The following is a 20,696-nucleotide window of genomic DNA, read 5'->3' on the forward strand; positions in this document are numbered from 1 at the left end:
GAGCTGCTTCCGGGTCTCCCACACGGTTACAGGGGCCCAAGGACTGGGCCACCCTCTGCTGCTTTCCCAGGCTCATTAGCAGGGAGCTGGACTGGAAGTGGAGCAGCCAGGACTTGAACCAGCACCCATATGGGATGCCGGTGCTGCAGGCCGGGGCTTTACCCCATTGCGCCACGCACTGCCCCACACTTCATCTTTTACAGATTGACGGCAGGGTTGAGTAGTTTTCACAGAGATGGCCTGGCCCCTGGTCTACACCATTTTCTATCTGTGCCTTTCAGAAGACTTGTTGAACTCTACCGCAGCTCTGCAGGAACAACAATCTTTATGCTCCGCCTTGCGTTTTGGGAGGTTGGTTTCTGGCTGAGACCCAGGCTTGCCTTCATTTCTTTGTACTGCTTACAGTATAAAGCCATGTCCTCAAGTTGGGTAGCACAGACATGGGGCTAACCATAACTGACCAAGTGGTGAAGAGCTGCAGGAGAGAGCAGCTGCGACTTCAGGTGACTTCATGAGAGCGATCCGGCAGCAGTACATCGCTGCAGCGTGTGTGCGTGCTTCCTGTAAGGAACGTTTCCCGCTGTGTCTGCAGCTGATGGCCCAGAGGCCAGGATGGCCTTCTCCTCCCCAGACACCTCGTCTCCTCCGGGTGACGACCCCGACCTCATGCGATTCAGCATTAGGCGTTGACTCACTCCAGCTCGTCACTGAAATCGCAGCCCCTCGCTGCAGCTCCGTTTTAGGAGGAGATGAATGACTCATTCCTGATGAATGAGATGCGAGAGGAATTTAGCTGGGGTTTTCTAGGAAGGACTCCCCTGTCAAATTAAATGGGCATGCGCACGCACACACACACACACACACACACCCCGCTTGGACATTCGTCTGTCTGCATGTGACACATGAAGCTTGGGACCTCAAGCTTGCCCGGAGGCCACTTGGTCCAGAAAACTCCAAGCTCATGGACGGGAGAGAACTTGTGATTCTGAAGAATCTTTGAGGTACTGCAGGAAGAGATTTTGCTTTTTCTTTTTTAGAAAAACAACCAAAATGCACTTATTTAATATATATCACAAGAGCTCAACTAGAGACTTAATTTTAAAAACAAAAATAGCAGTACAGCTCAAGATGCAGAGCCATGTAGAAATCAAGGCAAGAGCAGACATCGTAAGGAAGCACTATGAAGACCACACAAGGGGAGGCAGGGGAGGGCGGGGAGGCCGGGGAGGCCGGGGAGGCCGGGGCTCTTGGCTGGACACCTGCTTTGGATAGGTTCCGTGCAGTATTTCCTACGAGCCGTGGGGTTTCCCGCAGCTCAGCAGCACATGTGCGCCAAGAGCCGTGGGTGCTGGGATCTTGCTGCAGGCCCTGATAAGAGCAGGACGGTCCTGCAGGCTCGTGGGCAGACCACTGTCCTGCAGGCAGAGCTGGCGCGGTCTGTGGAGACCCTGAGGCCTCAGCGCTCCTGGGCAATTCACTCACAGTGGAGTTGCTCGCTCCTTGCTACCACCCCACGTAGACACCCAGGGTAGCATCCGCCTGGTCACCCTGCAGGACAGGTGGTCTGCCCTGTGTGACATCAGCGTCATCCTGCTCTCCGTCCAGGGGCTGCCTGTCGAATCCACCATCCGGAGCCCTCGGGACTGCCATGCTGCTGAGCCCTGGGAAAAGCCGTCGGACTCAGGGAGGGAAGGCGGAAGTTCCTTTGTCACCAGATGTCAAGAGGGTCATTAGCTCCTGCTGCAGCCTCATGCCCATGAGACTCCAGGCAGCACCCTCTCTGGGCTCAGCGCCTACGTGGGTGGCAGCCATGCTGGTGGCAGCTGGATGGCAATTTTGAGAGGCCATCGGAACTCGGGGCGACTGCAACTACCAACTAAGAGTTTCTTGTAATGAAATCAAGTGGATCGTGCAGGCTGATACAAGGGAAATGCCAAGCCCTAGCCTTGTCTTCGATTCCTTCTCTAGGTAGGATGCCTACGGGGGCAGTCATTTGTTTGCAAAGCTTTGTCAAGATGAGTCTGTCAATTTTATTTTCTGGGTAAAAGCCCAGCGATATTTGTCAATTTTTTGATCCTGCTTTATTTCCCTACTAATGAGGAAAAATATGGAGTTATATATCTTTAGATGACCTTGGCAATTTTAAGGATAAAGCAGTGCTCTCTAAACAGATATCACCAAGCATTGACTCGGTGCATGGCACTAGCCTCTGGGAGAGTGAACCAGTGGATAGAAGATTCTCCCTCTCCCTCTCCCTCTCCCTCTCCCTCTCCCTCTCCCTCTCCCTCTCCCTCTCCCCCCTCCCCCTCTCCCTCTGCATTTCAAATAAATGAATCAATCTTAAATTTTTTTCTAGTCCTCAAGTCCACTTGGTAATAACTGTCAGAATTAGAGAGCCTTCTTTCTTTCTTTCTTTTTTTTTTGACAGGCAGAGTGGACAGTGAGAGAGAGAGACAGAGAGACAAGTCTTCCTTTTGCCATTGGTTCACCCTCCAATGGCCGCCGCGGCCGGTGCATCGCGCTGATCCGAAGCCAGGAGCTAGGTGCTTCTCCTGGTCTCCCATGGGGTGCAGGGCCCAAGCACCTGGGCCATCCTCCACTGCACTCCCGGGCCACAGCAGAGAGCTGGCCTGGAAGAGGGGCAACCGGGACAGAATCCGGCACCCCGACCGGGACTAGAACCCAGTGTGCTGGCACCGCAACGTGGAGGATTAGCCTATTGAGCCACAGCACCAGCTTAAAGAGAGCCTTATTTCTATCAATAGTTGTAGTCATTAAACTCTAACATTGTCTCCTCTCTTCCTCCCCCAACATGGGTGTGGCCCATGTACCCACTAGAGTTCATGGCAGAGTTTCGCATTCCCACCACCCTCTGATCCTGCCTTCACTCAAGCTCCCTGACAAGCCCAGCTGTTCTGCACCAAACATCTGCAGAAGCCAAATTATGCCCATGTTGTCAACAGATTATCAAACACACTTATTAAAGCACTCATTTCCATGTTTCCTTTGATTCCCTTTATTTCCCTGGTATGTTTCGTTTTGGTCACTGGAGGCTTGGCCTCCTAAGGCTATGTTACAGAATGCAGTGATGTTACTATGAGTTCTCATCTTTCTGCTTCCAACTATGGAAATAAATATAGTAAAAAGCATTTCTTCCTCTGCCATGCCCCAGGTGTCTTACCACAAAGTCCAGAACAGAGAATTTTACCAGCTCTGGACACTACACCACCCGTGAGTGTTTTCCGAGGTCCTTGCTGCTCTCCCAATACAACTACGTGTTTTCAGTGTTAGGGCTGTTTAAGCCTTTCCCCACTCATCAATCCACTTTTCCATTTACCAAGCATTTCCTGTGTGGCTCGCCTAAGTTCAAAGTACCGTGTTGGCAATGAAGCATTAAGAGCGGTGAGCAGGATGCAGCCTGTGCTCTGTAGGCGCTTGCACGAGGCGACGCTCAGGCAAGGTGGATACAGAAAAGAAAAATGAAATTCAGGGAAACACCCATGAAGGCGGCATGCTGAGTGTCTAATCTTGACTCGGGGGAGTTGGCGATGTTTCCCTGAGAAGGAAGCACATACAGAAAGCCTTGTAGGATTTGTTTTGTCAGTGGGAAAAGGTTGAGGAAAGTGTTAGAGTCAGGATGTGAAGGGCTATTCTGCAGTCTTGGGAAATCTGGGCGAATGCAATGTACAGGCACTGGAGAAAACCTCTTCTTCTCCCCCTCCCCCTTCTTCTCCTCCTCCTTCTTCTTCCTCTCCTTCTTCTTAGGAAAGGGAGTGTTTAATTTCGAGTGTTAGATCACTCATGGTAGCTGTGTCGATGATGTATTAAAAAGGAAACTGGAGGCCGGCGCCGTGGCTCACTAGGCTAATCCTCCGCCTTGCGGCGCCGGCACACTAGGTTCTAGTCTCGGTCGAGGCACCGGATTCTGTCCCGGATGCCCCTCTTCCAGGCCAGCTCTCTGCTGTGGCCCGGGAGTGCAGTGGAGGATGGCCCAAGTGCTTGGGCCCTGCACCCCATGGGAGACCAGGAGAAGCACCTGGCTCCTGCCATCAGATCAGCGCAGTGCGCCGGCCGCGGTGGCCATTGGAGGGTGAACCAACGGCAAAGGAAGACCTTTCTCTCTGTCTCTCTCTCACTGTCCACTCTGTCTGTCAAAAAAAAAAAAAAAAAAAAAAAGAAAGAAAGAAAAACAAAACTGGAGCTGAGACTAGACAATGAAATATTATTTATTCATATTTTAAAGATTTAATTGAAAGGCAGAGTGACAGAGAGGGAGAGGGCGGGAGGGAGAGAATTTACCATGCATTGGTTCACATCCCAAATGGCCCCAGTGGTCAGTGCTGGGCCAGGCTGAACCCAAGAATTGCATCCTGGTTTTCCACATAGACGGCACAGGTCCAAGAACTTGGGCCTTTTTCTGTCTGCCTCCTCAGTCTGGATCAGAAGTGGAACAAGATGGTTGTGTTGTAGGTGGGGGTTAACCCGTGGTGTCACGACGCTGGCCTCAGTATTATTCACTTCTACTGCCTGCCTCTCAACTAAAGCATAAGCTCCGTGAACACAGGTACTTGGCTTTATTCACTGCTATATTCCCAGCAGTCAGAACAGTGCCTGAAGTAAGGTAGCTGTTCATAGATATTTGTTAATAAGTGCACCAGCTAAATAGCGGTAAGACGTTGGTTAAGACTCGCGTGTCCCAGACTGGAGTGCTTGGGTTCCGTTCCCTGCTCTGGCTCCTGCTTCCTGCCAATGCAGACCCTGGAAGGCCGTGGTGATGGGTCAAGCAGTTGGGTTTCTGCCTCCCAGGTGAGAGACCTGGATTGAGTTCCCAGATCACGGCTTTGGTCATGCCCAAGTCCAGCCACTGCAGACATTTGGGGAGTGACCCAGTAGGTGGGAGCTCTTCTTCCTCTCTCTCATAAGTAAATCAATAAATTTTAAATAAAACATGTTTACTTTTATGTCAAAAATATTTGAAATCTAGGGCTGGTGTTGTGGCAAAGTGGGTTAAGCTGCTCCTTGCTAAACTGGCATTCCCTATCAGAGTATCCGCTCGAACCCCAGATGCTCCGCTTCCAATCCAGCTTCTTACAAATGCACCTGGGAAGGCTGCAGGCGATGGCGTAAGTATCTGGGCCCCCGGCACCCACATGAGGATCCAGGATGGAGTTTCTGGCTCCTGACCTTGGCCTAGCCCAAATCTGGCTGTTGCAGCCATTCGGGTAGTGAACCAGCAGACGGAAGATCTCTGTCCCTCCCTCTCTGTCTTTCCCTCTTCCTCTGTTGCTCTGTCTCTCAAACAAATCTTTAGAAATATTGAAATCCGTGCATAGTTTTTTTAATAACCCACATTTTCTATGAACTTTCTGAAGACCCTCTCATAGGCATGAATTTAAAAAATGCTTTACAGCAAACAACCTTATCTTTTAATTCCATTTCCCACAGCTTTCAAAAGTGCTCTCACGCTATGTGCCAGGTTTTCAACTAAGAATTTTGCTAAAGAAAATGTATTCTCTCCTTTCCCTTTAACAAGGCTACCACACAGACACAAAACATCAGAGGCGCAAAGACTGAGATGAGAGGTTGGATAACTTTTCCTGGGTCATGAAACCACACAAGACAAAGCCAGGATTTCACTGTGTAGGGGTGGGGCTTCAAAATAGCATCCTCAAGACACAAGGGAGCAAATAATTTCAACCACTCAGAGTGGAAAGAGGAGGTAGGACCAGCCTATTGGCTTTGAATCACACTGCTTCCAGGCTAGGGAGACGCAGAAATGTGGACCTGTGAAACCTGGTGCAGGGTGAATGGAAGTTCATCTCCTTCCCCATCCAAAGGCAGCTGGCACAGCAGAGGGAAATTTAGGACCGATTGACGCTTAGCAATGGCTGCTCTAGTTAATAATTACAGCTAAGTCATCCCCCAAGGGCTGGTCCTCTGACGTGAAGGAGAGCCCCAAAGCAGATGGGCAAGTGAGCGTTTTATTAACCTAAGAGATGTTTGCAAATGAGAGCTTGAATGTAGAGGAGGAGGAAAGATCCAAGAAAACTTGACACAGGATTAAAGAAAAACTAGAGACACCTTGAAGAATACAACGAAAGTAGTGGACCAGAGGTGACAATTGTTACAGGAAAAATAAGCAGACAAGGTTGGGCACTAATAAGAAGCAAAGAGCTCTATCCAGCACGGTCTAGGTTCTGGAGGAAGAGGCTTGGCAGAGGAAAAGCGGGTCATCTGAGCCAAACACCTGCAGAACTGTCTTACCAGAGGCCGCGATTCTGGGTGTCATGGATGTGGAGGGATATGAGCACCACCCTTGGCTGGCTAGAGGTCTGTGTGGGGGGTACACCTCAGACTATGACACCTGTGTGTCTAAGTCAGCCATGTGGCCAGAGCAGGGTCCTCCCAGGGACCGGTGGGCCAGTTTCTATGCCACTTATCACATCCTGATATTTCTAAAGACTAGATGAGGAGGAGTGGTGTAGCAAAGCCCAGTGTCTTGACTAAAACCTTGCAGCACCCTGATGGGACACACACACTACTTGGCTTGAAAAGCAAGTGGACTTCCCACCACACGCTAACACAACCATGTGTTTTTGACTCAGCTGCTGGTAAGCTTTGAATGTTCCCCTTCCAGTTAAGGTGCACAACTCACCGACCAGTGAGACAGTATTAAGAAGGGAGAACTTTCAGAGGAAGGTGGGCCTGAGGGCTTCTTCACACGTGAGCGGGATTAAGGCCCTTGTAAAAGCGGCTTCACACCACATTCAGCTCACCTGCATTTGTCCTGCCTCCATTTGGCCACACGGCTGCTCCTCCCCTCCAGAGGCACCGTTTTGGAAGTGGGGAGCTTTTCCAGGACGAACAGACCTGTCGGCGTCTGGATCTTGGACTTCCAGCCTCCAGCATTTCTTTTCATCATAAGTTGCGCAGGCCAGGTGCTTTCTGATAACCATGCACAAGGGCTAGGGCAGGTGGCAAGTGGTAGCTCTTTTTCCAAGTTCCGTGACTAAGCAAGCAACTGCAGATACGTATCTGCTGTCACAGTTATAGGAGTATGTGCTGACGACACTAGAGTAGTGATAAGGGTCAGTATTTCTCAAATCCTTCCATGTCTTCTCTCAGCGGGGAAAAGCAGACACGTTGAAGTCAGTTTGAGAAACACTGGCTTATGTAATTGTAAGTAGGTCTCTTTACTGTAGGAGCTCTCGGCATTCTTCATATTCTTTCATGTGCAGTGAATCTGTGAAAGGCAAACGCAGCAAGCACTGTGCTCAAGTGTGTCTGCCGACAGAGCACTCTTCACCCGTGTACCTTCCTGGTGCATCTGTGCAGCAGCTTTTCAAGAATAGTTGGGGAAACACTGGTCTAGACAGACACTGAAATCCCAGCGAGGCTGACGCGGTTCTTGTGTATTTCACCCTACTTAGAAGAGATGGCAGAAATGCCCTGTAGATGAGACCTCAACACCTGTCATGGGGAGAGAACATGGTTTTCTCTGCTCTCACAGTTCTATACCAAAGCAGTTAGACGGCAGTGAAGAGCTGAAGCTGCAATGCTCCATCAGGGAATCAGCTACTCAGTGACGACTCAGGGCGTCTGGGAGAGTGAGAGCCCTCAGGGAGCTGTGGAAGCACCTGCCTCAGTGACGACTCAGGGCGTCTGGGAGAGTGAGAGCCATCAGGGAGCTGTGGAAGCACCTGCCAGCATCATGCTTCTGGAGCTGTCTCCCCACTTCCACCTTCTTGGAAGGCTGTGATTGCTTTTCTAAACAGAGACTTGTTACACGTTGAGAATCCCACCCAGTATCTGGGCCACATGGCAGGGTGGTGATCAAAGCTTTTGCACAGACTGTACTGTTTCCAAATATTAAACTGTTCGCAAATACTCCCTGGTCGGAGGGCAAAATGAAAGGAGCTAGGGGACCAGGAGGCGCCAGTGATGGTGTGGCCACAACACAGCTTCTGTGTTTGAAGTCTTCAGCCAACTTTTGGGTTGAAAACGTGGCCTCATTTTCCCCACATAATCCTACACCCATGTGGATTCTGGGGCTTTGGAATTCTCCCTGGCCCATTGGATCACCTTGTTTTTAGTACTTTTCCCCACAACATCTTAGCTTCCATTTGCACTTTTGCATCATCAACTTGCAATACCAGATTTATTTAAGTCCTCTTTTCTCAAACCTTGCCTTACTGTGGCTTGTCTCGCCTGCTTCTACAGTTCACTGATTATTTTCTGTTATTGTTTTACATTTAGAATGCCAGGACTTATTAAGTACCCTTGACTTTGGTCATTATCTACTATAAGTTGTCCTCCTCTAATAATTTTCTTCATTTTCCAGTTGCTTCCCATACATCTGGGAAGTATGTGGTGAATTTTAGCATAAAAAACGCAGCTGGGGTCGGTGTTGAGGAGTAAACAGCACATTCTGGGGCATCACTTTGAGCCCCAACTCCTCTGTTCCTTAGCTTCCTAGTAATGCATCTGGGAAAGCAGCAGATGATGGCCCAAGTCGTATGTCCCTGCCACTCATGTGAGAGACCTGGATGGACTTCTGGGCTGCTGGCTTTGGCCTGGCTGAGACCAAGCTATTGAAGCCATTTGGGGAGTGAACCAGCAGATGGAAGACCTCTTTCTCTCCTCCTCTTTCTGTATCACTCTGCCTTTCAAATACACAAATATATAAATCTTAAAAAATGCTGTTAAGTTGATTATAAACAGAGCTCTACCTTCAAGGTAAGCTTCCCGGGTGTGAAGAGCTTGTCAGCTGGGACTGTGGACAAGAAACCACTCTTTCTGTTTCATTTTCCCCACATGGAAACTCGAGAAAATTATCTCACTTAGTTATCAATAAGGACTAATTGGATAATGCATCTAAAGTCCAACAGTGCCAATTAGAACATAGCAAATGCCATATAATCATTGGCAGTTGTTATTTCCACTGTTAAAATAACAAAGGCTTCTTAAAATATGGGGAATCTAAAGCAGCTTATCTTTTTCTTTTTAAGGACCAGATTATATAAAGGATCATTTACCTAAAATTCATCAACACACTTCCTATATAGGAGAAAAGCGTCCAGTGCTAGAAAAAACTGGAGATCTCAAGTATTTATGGAGGCCTGCCCCAAACCAAAGCTTTCCAGCAAAATATAAACACGAATATGTCGGTGGAATTGGTTGGGGAGTGCAGGAGTATAACTTCATCAACAGATCAAGACTCGAGAGTGGCTTTCATATCAAGGTATTGCCTGTACATTCATGCTCTTCATCGTGTATTCTCGTCTGTCTTGAATTCCGAGTTTGCTTTCGTAAGAAATGTAAGGGGTTGGTCTCTCTCTCCCTGGGGAGTGATGGGATTTGAGCTTTGCAGAAAGAGAAGTGCGTGACTGTGTGTACTTGATACCGCAGCTCCCCTGTAGTTCAAGAGGGGAGGTGTGAAGACAATGAAGGCATGGATGGGCCAAAAGCATTTGGCTTTGATGTTGGAATGTGTTCAGATTCACTTTCTTCAGAGTAACTGACACACACTTCCCCTTCCCAGGGCTGTTTGATGAGTGGGTGGTACCAAGAAAGCAGCTGGGCGTAATCCACCAGTCTCAGATTGGTAACAGTAGCACTGATAATGCTTGGGAAGTAGGCAAGTCAGGGTACCTACCAGTGGGTTCTTAGCCACCTGATCTTGTTTCTTGTTCATGGTACGGACACAGGCCCAGGCCCAATAGTCCCTTCTGAGATCGGAGAGAGCACAGGTGATTTTTAGAAGAGAAGTTGGAGACTTCAGACAGGGCTGTCGGATAATTGAATGTGTCAATTATGCATTGACCTAGCTTCTTCAGGCAGTATAGTAGTAATCTCTTATATGGGACAGGTCCACAAAGGAGACTCCTTTTCCTGGCCCAACCATGAGCAGTGTGAGACAGTGGTTGGGAGCTGAGTTGTTTTTTTTTTTTTTTTTTTTGTTTTTTTTTTTTTTAAAGATTTATTTATTTGAAAGACAGAGTTAAAGAGAGGCAGAGAGAGAGAGGGAGAAGTCTTTGATCCCCTGGTTCACTCCCCAGATGGCTGCAACATCCGGAGCTGTGCCGATCCGAAGCCAAGAACCAGGAGCTTCTTCCAGATCTCCCATGAGAGTGCAGGGACCCAAGACTTGGGCCCTCTTCTGCTTTCCCAGGCCACAGCAGAGAGCTGGAAGTGGGGCAGCCGGGACTCAAACCGGTGTCCATATGGGATGTTGGCACTGCAGTTGGCAGCTTTACCTGCTATGCCACAGCGATGGCTCCAGGAGCTGTTTTAAAGTTAGACCCTGATTTAGAGCCAGTACTTGGACTTGACCAATGAGTTCAGCTCTCAGCATCTCCATTCCCTTCTGTTCGTGGAACAGTCTTGAGAGGCCGGCTTCCCAGGATCACTTGGATTCCTCTCCTGGTTCTGCTGCCTAAAGCTGTGAGTCGCCTTGGCTGGGTTCCTCAGCCTCTGGGCGTCAGTCTCTTCATTAGGGAATCTTAGTTGTTACCTTACTGAGCATCAAACATTACACAGGCCAATCCTTGTAGAGATCTGGGAATAGCACCTGCACATTCCAAGCCCTCGTGTGTTTAATGTTGTAAGAATTATGTTGTGAGAGTGGACATACTAAGCATGCTGCCCACCACATGGTTGACAGCCACATTTCAGCTGCCCATACTGACCTTGTGGTTTCATTTTACTCCATGTCGGTTAAACAGAATGGCTGTTTGGGTTCTTAAGTTGTGTTCCACCTCATTTGGGCAGGAAAGATGCAGATCTGAAACTTGATTAAATCTCAAACCAGCCACCAGTGAGAAGAGTAGAGGCCAAAACAAGGCAGCCGGGTTGGCTAGGGAAAGTGCATTACTGTGGGTGTCTTGTTCCTCCCCGGTGACGCTCTGCTTTTGTACGCAGCCCTCAGTGTGGTTTTTCATCTGAGCGCTTGCTGTCGCTCCCCCTCTTCATGGAGGAACGACACTAAGCCCTGCCTAGGCTTCATATCCGAGTCACGGCACCATTATGTCGCTCCCTGTCTTCGTGGAGGAACGACACAGGACCCTGCGTTGTTCTTTCGTCTGCTCGGCCCTCCCCAGGTTTGCTGCTGGTTCTTCCCGGGTTGGCTACCGTCCCTTCCACCTCCGTGGAAGGGCGGTTCCCCCTGCCGCTTTTCCCCACTTCCGCGGGGGAGCGGCACACCGCCGGCCGGCTCTCTCGGGGGCTGCACAGGTGTTCCCCTTAGATGTTCCTGGTGCATGTTGTCTCTCTCCTCCTTTATAGTCCTCTCCACCAATCCGTGCTCTGCTACCTACACGCCGAGCGCACCGCTCTCCTCCAATCAGGAGCAGCTCTTGCAGCTTATCAAGTTGGTAAGAGGCAGCTGGGTAGAAGCTGTTTCCTCCTCTCCCAGCGCCATATTGTGGGAGAGCAGATGCATAGAATAAGTCTTAATTCCAGTAACAGTATAGTCCGAGTTGCTCCCCACACTTGCAAACTCAGGTCCTCGTCTCTAACTTAAGAACCTGTTTTGCTGCTCAAAGGAAGATTCATCAAGCGTTGCTTGGTCTCTAACGCAGGCTGTGAATCGGAGGCAATGGTAGCGCGAGTCAGCCTTCCAGGAGGGGATCTGTGTGTGTATGTGTGTGTGTGTGTGTGTGTGTGTTACTATTTCACTGACTGCTTTTAATGACTTCTTTGCTTGGTAACTGTGTCTCTGGATCTCTGGAGGGTGCATGTGGTGGTTCCTTATCACCCCCACGTGTGGCACCCTCAGAACCTGGTCTTGTGCCCATGCTCTAAGATAGGGTGCTTTTCTGTGCACTTTCTTGGCCCTGGAATTTGAACAGTAATTGTTTTCATCTTTCTGTCTCAGATAATGACAGTATTTGAGAGGAAGAGTTACATAGAGAGAGAGGGAGAGAGAGAGGTCTTCCATCTGCTGGTTCCCTCTCCAAATGGCCCCAACAGCCGGAGCTGGGCCAATCAGAAGCTAGGAGCCAGAGCTTCTTCTAGGTCCCCTATGTGGATGCAGGGGCCCAAGCACTCAGGCCGTCTTCCACTGCCTTCCCAGGAGCATTAGCAGAGAGCTAGATTAGAAGTGGAGCAGCAGCCTGCGCCGCGGCTCAATAGGCTAATCCTCTGCCTTGCAGCGCCGGCACACCGGGTTCTAGTCCCAGTTGGGGCGCCGGATTCTGTCCTGGTTGCCCTCTTCCAGGCCAGCTCTCTGCTGTGGCCCGGGAGTGCAGTGGAGGATGGCCCAAGTGCTTGGGCCCTGCACCCCATGGGAGACCAGGAGAAGCACCTGGCTCCTGCCTTTGGATCAGCGCTGTGCGCCGGCCGCAGCGCGCCGGCCGTGGCCGCCATTGGAGGGTGAACCAACGGCAAAGGAAGACCTTTCTCTCTGTCTCTCTCTCATTGTCCACTCTGCCTGTAAAAAAAAAAGAAAAAAGAAAAAAAAAGTGGAGCAGCTGGGACTAGGCACGGCACACATATGGGTTGCTGGTGCCACGGGCAGAGGCTTAACCTACTATGCCACAGCACCAGTTTGATAATAGCAATCTTAAACAATATCTTAAAGGATTTCTTTGTAGGCTGGTGTTGTGGTACAGTGAGTTAAGTTGCCTGGAATGCTGGTGTCTCAGAGAGTGCTTTGAGGCCTGCTCCAGCTTCCTGCTAATGTGTCCGGGAAGGTAGTGGGTGATGATCAAGCACACTTCCCCCGCCACCCATGTGGGTGATGATCCAAGCACACTTCCCCCGCCACCCATGTGGGTGATGATCAAGCACACTTCCCCCGCCACCCATGTGGGTGATGATCAAGCACACTTCTCCCGCCACCCATGTGGGAGGCCAGGATGGAATGCCAGGCTCCTGGCTTCAGCAAGCTCAGCCCTAGCTGTTGGGGCCATTTGAGGAATAAAACTGTGCTGGGAAGGCACCTCTACTGTGCCTTCTCTCTTTCACTGTTGCTCTGCCTTTCCAGTAAATCTCCTTACAAAATAATTCCATGGATCTAAAGCTGTATAACGAGTGACCTACCTGTCAGATTCAGGTGTCGTCCCTGGGGCAGCTAGTCTTTTGCCCTCTGAGTTCCAGGCACATATACCTGTCTACAGCCAAGGCAGCCGCCATGTTATTTTTCGAGTCTAGACTCAAACTTATCGAGCCAGTGCTTTGGGCAGCTATTGGGAATCAATCAGTCTTGGCGCAGGAACTGACATTTGAGCTGATGCACACATTACACCGCCCACATGCACACACACACACACACACACACACAGTCTGCTAATTAACAATAGCATAACAGAGTGGTGGCACTAACCCTCTCCTTACAGAGGAGCGGGTGAATTCCTGGGTGGTGCTACTTATGAAAGTCTCTCAGTCCACTTCCTGTTCTTTGCCCAGTTCCTTGTCTTTGTGTAACTCCTCGCATATCCCTTGCCCTTCCTTGTCCTGCAATGTCCAAACTACAATGGTCATTTCTTGTTTCAGTCCAACTGCAGAGACTCCATCTCTATCTCTGCAATCGCCCAGAACTTGGATGTTAAGCACAAACCTGCATCTGCTGGATTTTTATAGCTCAACAGCTGCTCGCCCTGATTTACTGCTCCAGGTTTATGTAAGGGTAGCATTTAAGGAAGCTGAAACATCCAACAGACTCAGTAAGATGCCTGGGGCAGCGCCGCGTCCCTAGGAGTGGTCTTGCCTATTTGGGGCACTAGAAGGGGTGCTATGGGTCATCTGGCTGTTGGCAAGAAGATAGTAACATCCAAGCTGAATGACACCTGAGAAATCTCACATCACAAAGGACAGTAAAAATCACAAGATCGGGTTTCTTCCCTAGATCATTTTATGTTCGGCTATTTCCTATTCACTTCCGTGTGGGTTACAGTACCAGAATAACACACATACGTATCAGCCGGGAAAGACCATTACTTTTGTCATAAGCTCAGTTAAGAGGGACTTTTGTTTTCAGATGGATCTGGCCTCTGCCAAACTGGATACGAATATTTTTACTCTGCAAGAATAAATGGAGATGGTTGAAGCAGATCTGTTTCTGTGACCTCGTGCTAATCTTAAAGCATTTTCACTGCTGTTCAGCTGGGCTTGTCGGCCCTCCGCTTGTCTTTCTGTAACGCAAACCTCCACAAGGTCAGCTGACTTCCTGATGCCTATTTTCTGCTGTTGTGTCCTGACCTTGTGACAGATGACTTAAGTCACTTGGTTTGACCACAGAAACAATGTGATAATGAACTTGATGACTAATCCTTCATGGATGTGAGCCCAGAGACAATATTAAATCAATCATAGTATTAACAGCCATCATACTGATATTATACAATTTTTAAAAATCTATAAGCTAGTAAGGAGAGCCATAGCATAAATTTCTGCTTTACTTTGTCTTTTAAAGATATATTAATGACTATTATCTAATATTTTTAAGTGATAAAGAGTTAATAACCATGTAATATGAGAAAGTCGTCATATAAGACACCAGCAGCTGAAAATGAATAGCAAAAACATAGTGTATACTAAAAATGCAAAATTTGTCTAAACACCAGGCTAGGTCATGCCTGTATTTTGTTGTTATTCTCATCTGGAAACAAAATAACAGTCCTACTTTTCTTAATTCTTCTTGCACAAGTATTTGGCATGGCTGGTCATAACTTGATTGTGTGATTGTTTCTCATCCTTTTAAGTTTTTTTTTTTGCATGTTTCTATATATATATATTTAGAAAGCTTTTATTTAATTAATACAAATTTTATAGGTACAGCTTTAGGAATATAGTGATTCTTCCCTCCACACCCGCCCTCTGACTCCACTCCCATCCCACCCCCTACTCCCTCTTCCATCCCATTCTTCATTAAGATTCATTTTTAATTAACTTTATATACAGAAGACCAACTCTATACTAAGCAAAGATTTCAACAATTTGCACCCACACACACAAACACACATGAAGTATAAAGTACTGTCTGAAAACAAGTTTGGCAGTTAATTCTCATAGTACAACTCATTAAGGACAGAGGTCCAAGATGGGGAGCAAGTGCACAGTGACTCCTGTTGTTGACTTAACAATTAACATTCTTATTTATGTCGTCAGTGATCACCCAAGGCTCTTGCCCTGTGCTGTCAAGACTATGGAAGCCTTTTGAGTTCGCAGACTCTGATCTTATTTAGACAAGGCCATAATCAAAGTGGAAGTTCTCTCCTCCCTTCAGAGAAAGGTACCTCCTCCTTCGATGGCCCCCTCTTTCCACTGGGGTCTCACTCGCAGAGCTCCTGCATGTAGAACATTTTTTGCCGTTGTGTCTCGGTTTTCCATGCCGGAAACGCTGCCGTGGACTTTTCTCTGCTTTGCTTTGAACTGCCGCCAATTCCCCCTTCATGAAGTGGGGGCTTGTGGCTGTTCTAGGACACCTGAGCCCACGGCTGAGGTGTGGAAATTTCCTGACAGCTGTGGGGTAAGCGTGTCCAAAGCTGGTTGTCTTACTAGACGCTTCCCTCACTATGAATGCAGAGGAGATGAACCTAAAACGAACTGCACGTGACGGAGTGTTTGCAGGAGGAGGGTGCTGTGATTAATCCCAGGACACCGACGTGATGGCGGGGGAGGTCCTTCCTGAAGCCACCCACCCGGCCTCGGGAGCCCAGGCCACAGTACGGGATGCGTAGACTGAAATGACGGACGAGGCGGCCGGAACACGAGATCTGAGCGCCGTGGACAGCGCACGAGTGTTTTTCTGGCAGCCGGGTCTGATGAGGGGCAGGTTCTTTGTTTTTTCCTACGCACTCCCCATTCTGCATCATTTGCGCGCAGTCCACTTCATTCATAATACATCGTGGCGCTTGTGTGAGGAATCTGCCCCTTGACGGGCCAAGCCCCTGCGGGTTTGAAGTAGCTTCGTCTTGATGGTCAGCCCCTGCCAGTGTTGGAAGCAGCGTTGACTGGTCAAGTGCAGCCCGCGGTTCCGAGTCCTCAATGCCAGGGGCCAGTCCACCCCGGGCCTTCGCGCCCTGCCCTCGCGTCCCGGGCCCACCGGTCCACCCTGGGCCTTTGCGCCCTGCCCTTGTGTCCTGGGCCCGCAGGGCTGCGTGGTCCCAGAGTGCCCGGCCCAGGCCTTTCCACCCTGCGCCTCCTGGTTGGTTCCTGCTTTGCATCCTCGCCGGGCCCCCTACTACCCCTCCCGCTTTCCGTGGAGCAGGTGCAGGGGAGTGGCCGCACCCCTCGGGACCTGGGATCTTGCAGACCGCGCCCCTGCGCTTGCGTCCTCCTGGGGTGGGCACCAGAGGCTCCCCGGCCTCCCCCTTGTAGTCAGAATAAATCCACACCCCCCACCTCCACTGGAGACATGCTTTCCTGGCAGAGGGATTCTTTACTCCACCCCTGGGGGCGCAGACCAAGAGGCGAGGAGGAGAAAGAGCCGGTGGGAAGAACCGGGGAGACACAGTGAGGAGGGCACGGAGGCAAAGCAGACGCCAAAGGTGTGGTTGCCCTGGACTTGGAGAGACACAGTAGCAGTGAAAAGAAAAATTATAGCCCCACCCCCGGCTTTGAATAAGAAATAGCTTGGTTTAATTATTTTTAAATTCTGTAAGTTCTTCACAACCGCTCATAACCTATCACACACAATGCCTGGTGTTAAGAGGGGATGGGGGGCAGTGGTGTCCTGCCAAGCCGCACTTAGCTTTCCCCACTGTCACCTCACGCACACTCTTGCAGGCTCTTCACTCGGACACTACTTCTCTCCTTTTTCCAATTCACCTGGGAAAAACGAGCTCCCAGTGTGGAGTCACAGCTCTGCAGACCACCAAGCCACAGGCTCCCATGGCAGAATTTCTGGGAGCTTTTGTCCGCCCGGATTCTCATGTATCTCTGGGTTCCTTTAGAGCCATCGTAAAAACAGCGGCCAATCTTGAGTCTCATTAAAATTCCCGACCCCCAGATGTTACCCATAGAAAAGATCTTAGAAAAGATAAAGCTTCCTTTCTCAACCGAGTTATAACAGCAACGTAGAAAATAGCTTTTCTAAACTTGGACCTGTCTTTGGGGTGCCGCTGTTCCTTCCCAGATGGACGTCTGTTTTAGTTCTCACTTTTTATGTCTTCAGTTATTCGCATCCTAACGGTTTGTGGTTTAATATAAAAGTAATTAGGTTCACACCTTTCATCTTCAGTGCTGCGGAAAGCCGTACGTTTTATGATAGCTCGGGAAGACTTCAGCCGGGAGGCCGTGCTGACCATCTGTGAAGGCGGAGGAAGCGCCTCTCTCTTGAAAATATATTACACCGTGAACCTCCTCCTCCGCAGGTGTTCTGCCGTCCGCATTTCACAAAGCTCAGACGCACCGTGGTGCTTTCCTTGCAAAGTCTCCTACTGGAACTTCCGGAAAGGGAGCTGTGGTGGATGCCTGCACTCTGACCGTGGGAACAGGAGGGAGGCAGGCATCGCTGACATACTCTCTCTGTGCTGTGTTCAAAATGGCTGCGTGGAGAAGGACACCCTCGCGATGGGAAGTGTCTCTGCGCGTGGCCAGTGACTGCTGCGTTCTGTTGGGTGTCCCAGCCCCCAGTGACTTAGCCTCCCGGCTCAACACAGGACTTGGCCTCTCCTGTTGGAGTGACTTTCTAGAAAATGATGAGTTGGAAAATACATACATCCTGATGTTCACTTCTTTTGTTAAGAAGCAGAAAAGTGGGGGAGCAGACAGGAAAGAAAAAAAGACCCAGTATGATGTGCAGCCTGATGGGCGATTTTATCCCTTAATTAAGGTAGCTAAAAATACCCCATGGTGGTTATTAACTGCTCTGTGGCTAGACATAGCATCTCGAGTATGAAGCTGAATGCAAATATCACCTTTTATTTTAAAAATTAAGCTTTTTAAAAGTCAGTAATTAAGCATATACTGTACATTTTCAGCAAATATTATTCGAAGATAATAGAGACATAAAAAGCTAAGAAAAGATTGTGTGGCTGGCTGGTGCCGCGGCTCACTAGGCTAATCCTCCACCTTGCAGCGCTGGCACCCCAGGTTCTAATCCTGGTTGGGGCACCGGATTTTGTCCCGGTTGCCCCTCTTCCAGGCCAGCTCTCTGCTGTGGCCAGGGAGTGCAGTGGAGGATGGCCCAGGTGCTTGGGCCCTGCACCCCATGGGAGACCAGGAGAAGCACCTGGCTCCTGCCTTCGATCAGTATAGTGCGCCGGCCGCAGCGCACCAGCCGCAGCGGCCATTGGAGGGTGAACCAACAGCAAAGGAATACCTTTCTCTTTGTCTCTCTTTCTGTCCACTCTGCCTGTCAAAAAAATAAATAAATAAATAAATAAAAAGATTGTGTGGCTTAGAGTTAGTTCTAGTAAAATTGCTGATCAGTTAGTTTCTTTGAAGTGTATCGTGCAAGAATTCTGAAACTTGTGTATGGTATAATATCCCACGCATAGGTATACAAAATACCAACACATCTTTTCTAAACGTGGTGTGTGTCCTGATTAAATACCAGATCACTGCAGGAAACTGTTAAACCCTTGCACATTTATGATGATAGTTTGCTTCATCATTTATTTATAGCACTCCCAGGGGACTTCAGCTTGGTTGGCCAAAAAGTACATAGAATGCAGAGCAAAGGAGAGTAGAAGTAGGAAGACAGCTATTGTTTTCCAAGACTAAATCCAGACAGTCAAGGACGCCTAAGAAGTTAGAAATAGTTCATTAAGCACCTGTTAGGTGTCCCACCTGTGTTTAGGCACAAAGAAAATAGCACAGGAAATACGTGCAGTGGGGCTCTACCGTGATGTTCAGTCGGGAAGAATGAATGAAAAGCTTCTTTGTGTTGAGATTCTCAGTGTGACTGTAGCCGGTTTTCAGAGTCCCAGCTGCACCCCAAATGGCTTTAAGTAATCTGAGGTCTGAGGTCTGTTGTGTTTGGCTTTGTACTGACAGCATCATCACCACTTCTCCATCCACCATCTCTTAGCACTTAGCATGGGCTCGATAAGTATCAGTAAGTGGGAAGAGGTGGAGAATGAGATGGCTGCTTTTCTCTTGCAGTGTCTTTGTTGAGAGAGCAAGTTGTAGGTGGACAGACATGAATGTTTACGTGTGCATGAGATTGGCAATTATTCTACTGTCAGCTTAGGAAATAAAACCATGCAAAAGCGATTTCCTTTTAAAAGAGAAAACCTGGGGCTTAGATGTACTGGTACTGCTCACCATGTCAACTTTGCGGAGCCACTTGGACAAGTAACTTGGGGGAAGCACTCTTATTTTTTTTTAAGATTTATATTTATTTATTTGAAAGCCAGATGAAGGTAGAGAGAGAGCATCCATTTTCTGGTTCATTCCCCAATTGCTGGGCCAGGGCAGGGACAGGAGCCGTGAACTCCATTTGGGTCTCCTGTATGTGCAGGGGTCCAAGCACTTGGCCGTTCCTTGCTGGGTGCATTAGCAGGGATCTGGATAGGAAATGGAGCAGCCAGGACCCGAGCCAGCATTCGTACGGGGTGCCAGCATTGTAGGCAGCAGGTAACCCACTGTGCCGCAGCACGTGTCCTGGAAGCACACTTCTTAACCTTGGAAGTAGCAACAGAGGCAAACGCTTCAGGTAGCCCCAAGGTTGAGCACAGCTGCACAACTGGCAGTTGATTCTGTGTCAGAAACTGCGTGGAGCACACGCTGAGATGTGAGACGCTCTTGCGTAACTTCTCATCAGCTTGAAGACTGGAGTCTGGTCCGCTTTCAGGCCCTGGCTGGACTAAGCACCCAGTTCTGCGCGCAGGGCTGGTGGCAGAACAGTTGATGACTCTTACAAATCACTGACAACTCCCAAAAAAGTAAGCTCTGGTCTTTCTTGAAAATCTTTTTTAAAAAGATTTACTTATTTATTTGAAAATCAGCGTTAGAAGTATCTTCCATCTACTGGCCCACTTCCCAAAAGGCCGCAGCAGCCAGGGCTGGGCCATGATGAAGCCAGGAGCCAGGAGCTGCTTCCGGGTGTCTCAGGTGGGTGCAGAGCCCCAAGCCATCCTCCGCTGCTTTCCTGGGTGCATTAGCAAGGAAGTGGATCAGTAGCAGAGCAGCCAGGACTCAAACTGGCCCTCCTAGGGGATGCTAGCGACAAAGACAATCGGTTCACCTGCTTTGCCACAGTGCCAGCCCCTTATTGTATCTTGAGTGATAGGGTTAGTAAGGAACATTGTGTTTCCCTGAAGGACCACAAGGGAAAAACAGAAGAAATTTATCTTTTCCCTGAGAATTAATGAGGCAACTAGCATTCATGTTGCTTTTCAGGGTGGGTCTGTATTTGTGGTCTTAGTGCAAATGGAATGTTGTTCACAACCTAAAGTGCCAACCAGAGAACTTGCTGTCTGCCCTTGTTGGCCATTCTGACTAGTGTGCCTCAGTTTTCCTATCTATGAAGGGGAGGGGGTATGGGCTTTTCTATTGCTGCATCACAGGTTCACCGGCCTGAAGCAGCACCAGTTACTTGCTGATGGTTCTGTGGGTCAGAAGTCCAGGCATGGTTTCACAGCATCCTCTGCTCACTTACCTCAAAGTCAGCCTTCCATCCGCTGGTCCGCTCCCCCGACGGCTGCAACGGCCAGAGCTTCTCCAATCCAAAGCCAGGAGCCAGGAGCCTCCTCTGGGTCTCCCATACAGGTGCAGGGGCCCAAGGACTTGGGCCATCTTCCACTGCT

General features: G+C 49.2%; 1 protein-coding gene across 5 annotated transcripts in view; it reads left to right on the forward strand.

Moving 5' to 3' along the window:
* The window catches only part of SPMIP2 (sperm microtubule inner protein 2), a 152,180-nt gene that overhangs the window by 42,321 nt on the left and 89,163 nt on the right, over nt 1-20,696 (forward strand). For all 5 annotated transcript variants that reach the window (XR_011378555.1, XR_007913653.2, XR_011378554.1 and 2 more), the window contains exon 2: nt 9,009-9,241. Coding sequence is in view for 2 of the 5 variants with exons in the window: in XM_008273487.4 (XP_008271709.2) it covers nt 9,009-9,241 (233 nt within the window). In the remaining 3 variants the exon portion in view is untranslated. The remainder of the gene's footprint in view (nt 1-9,008; nt 9,242-20,696) is intronic.

This window comes from Oryctolagus cuniculus, chromosome 8 (assembly GCF_964237555.1).
Source record: "Oryctolagus cuniculus chromosome 8, mOryCun1.1, whole genome shotgun sequence".
NCBI lineage: Eukaryota > Metazoa > Chordata > Mammalia > Lagomorpha > Leporidae > Oryctolagus > Oryctolagus cuniculus.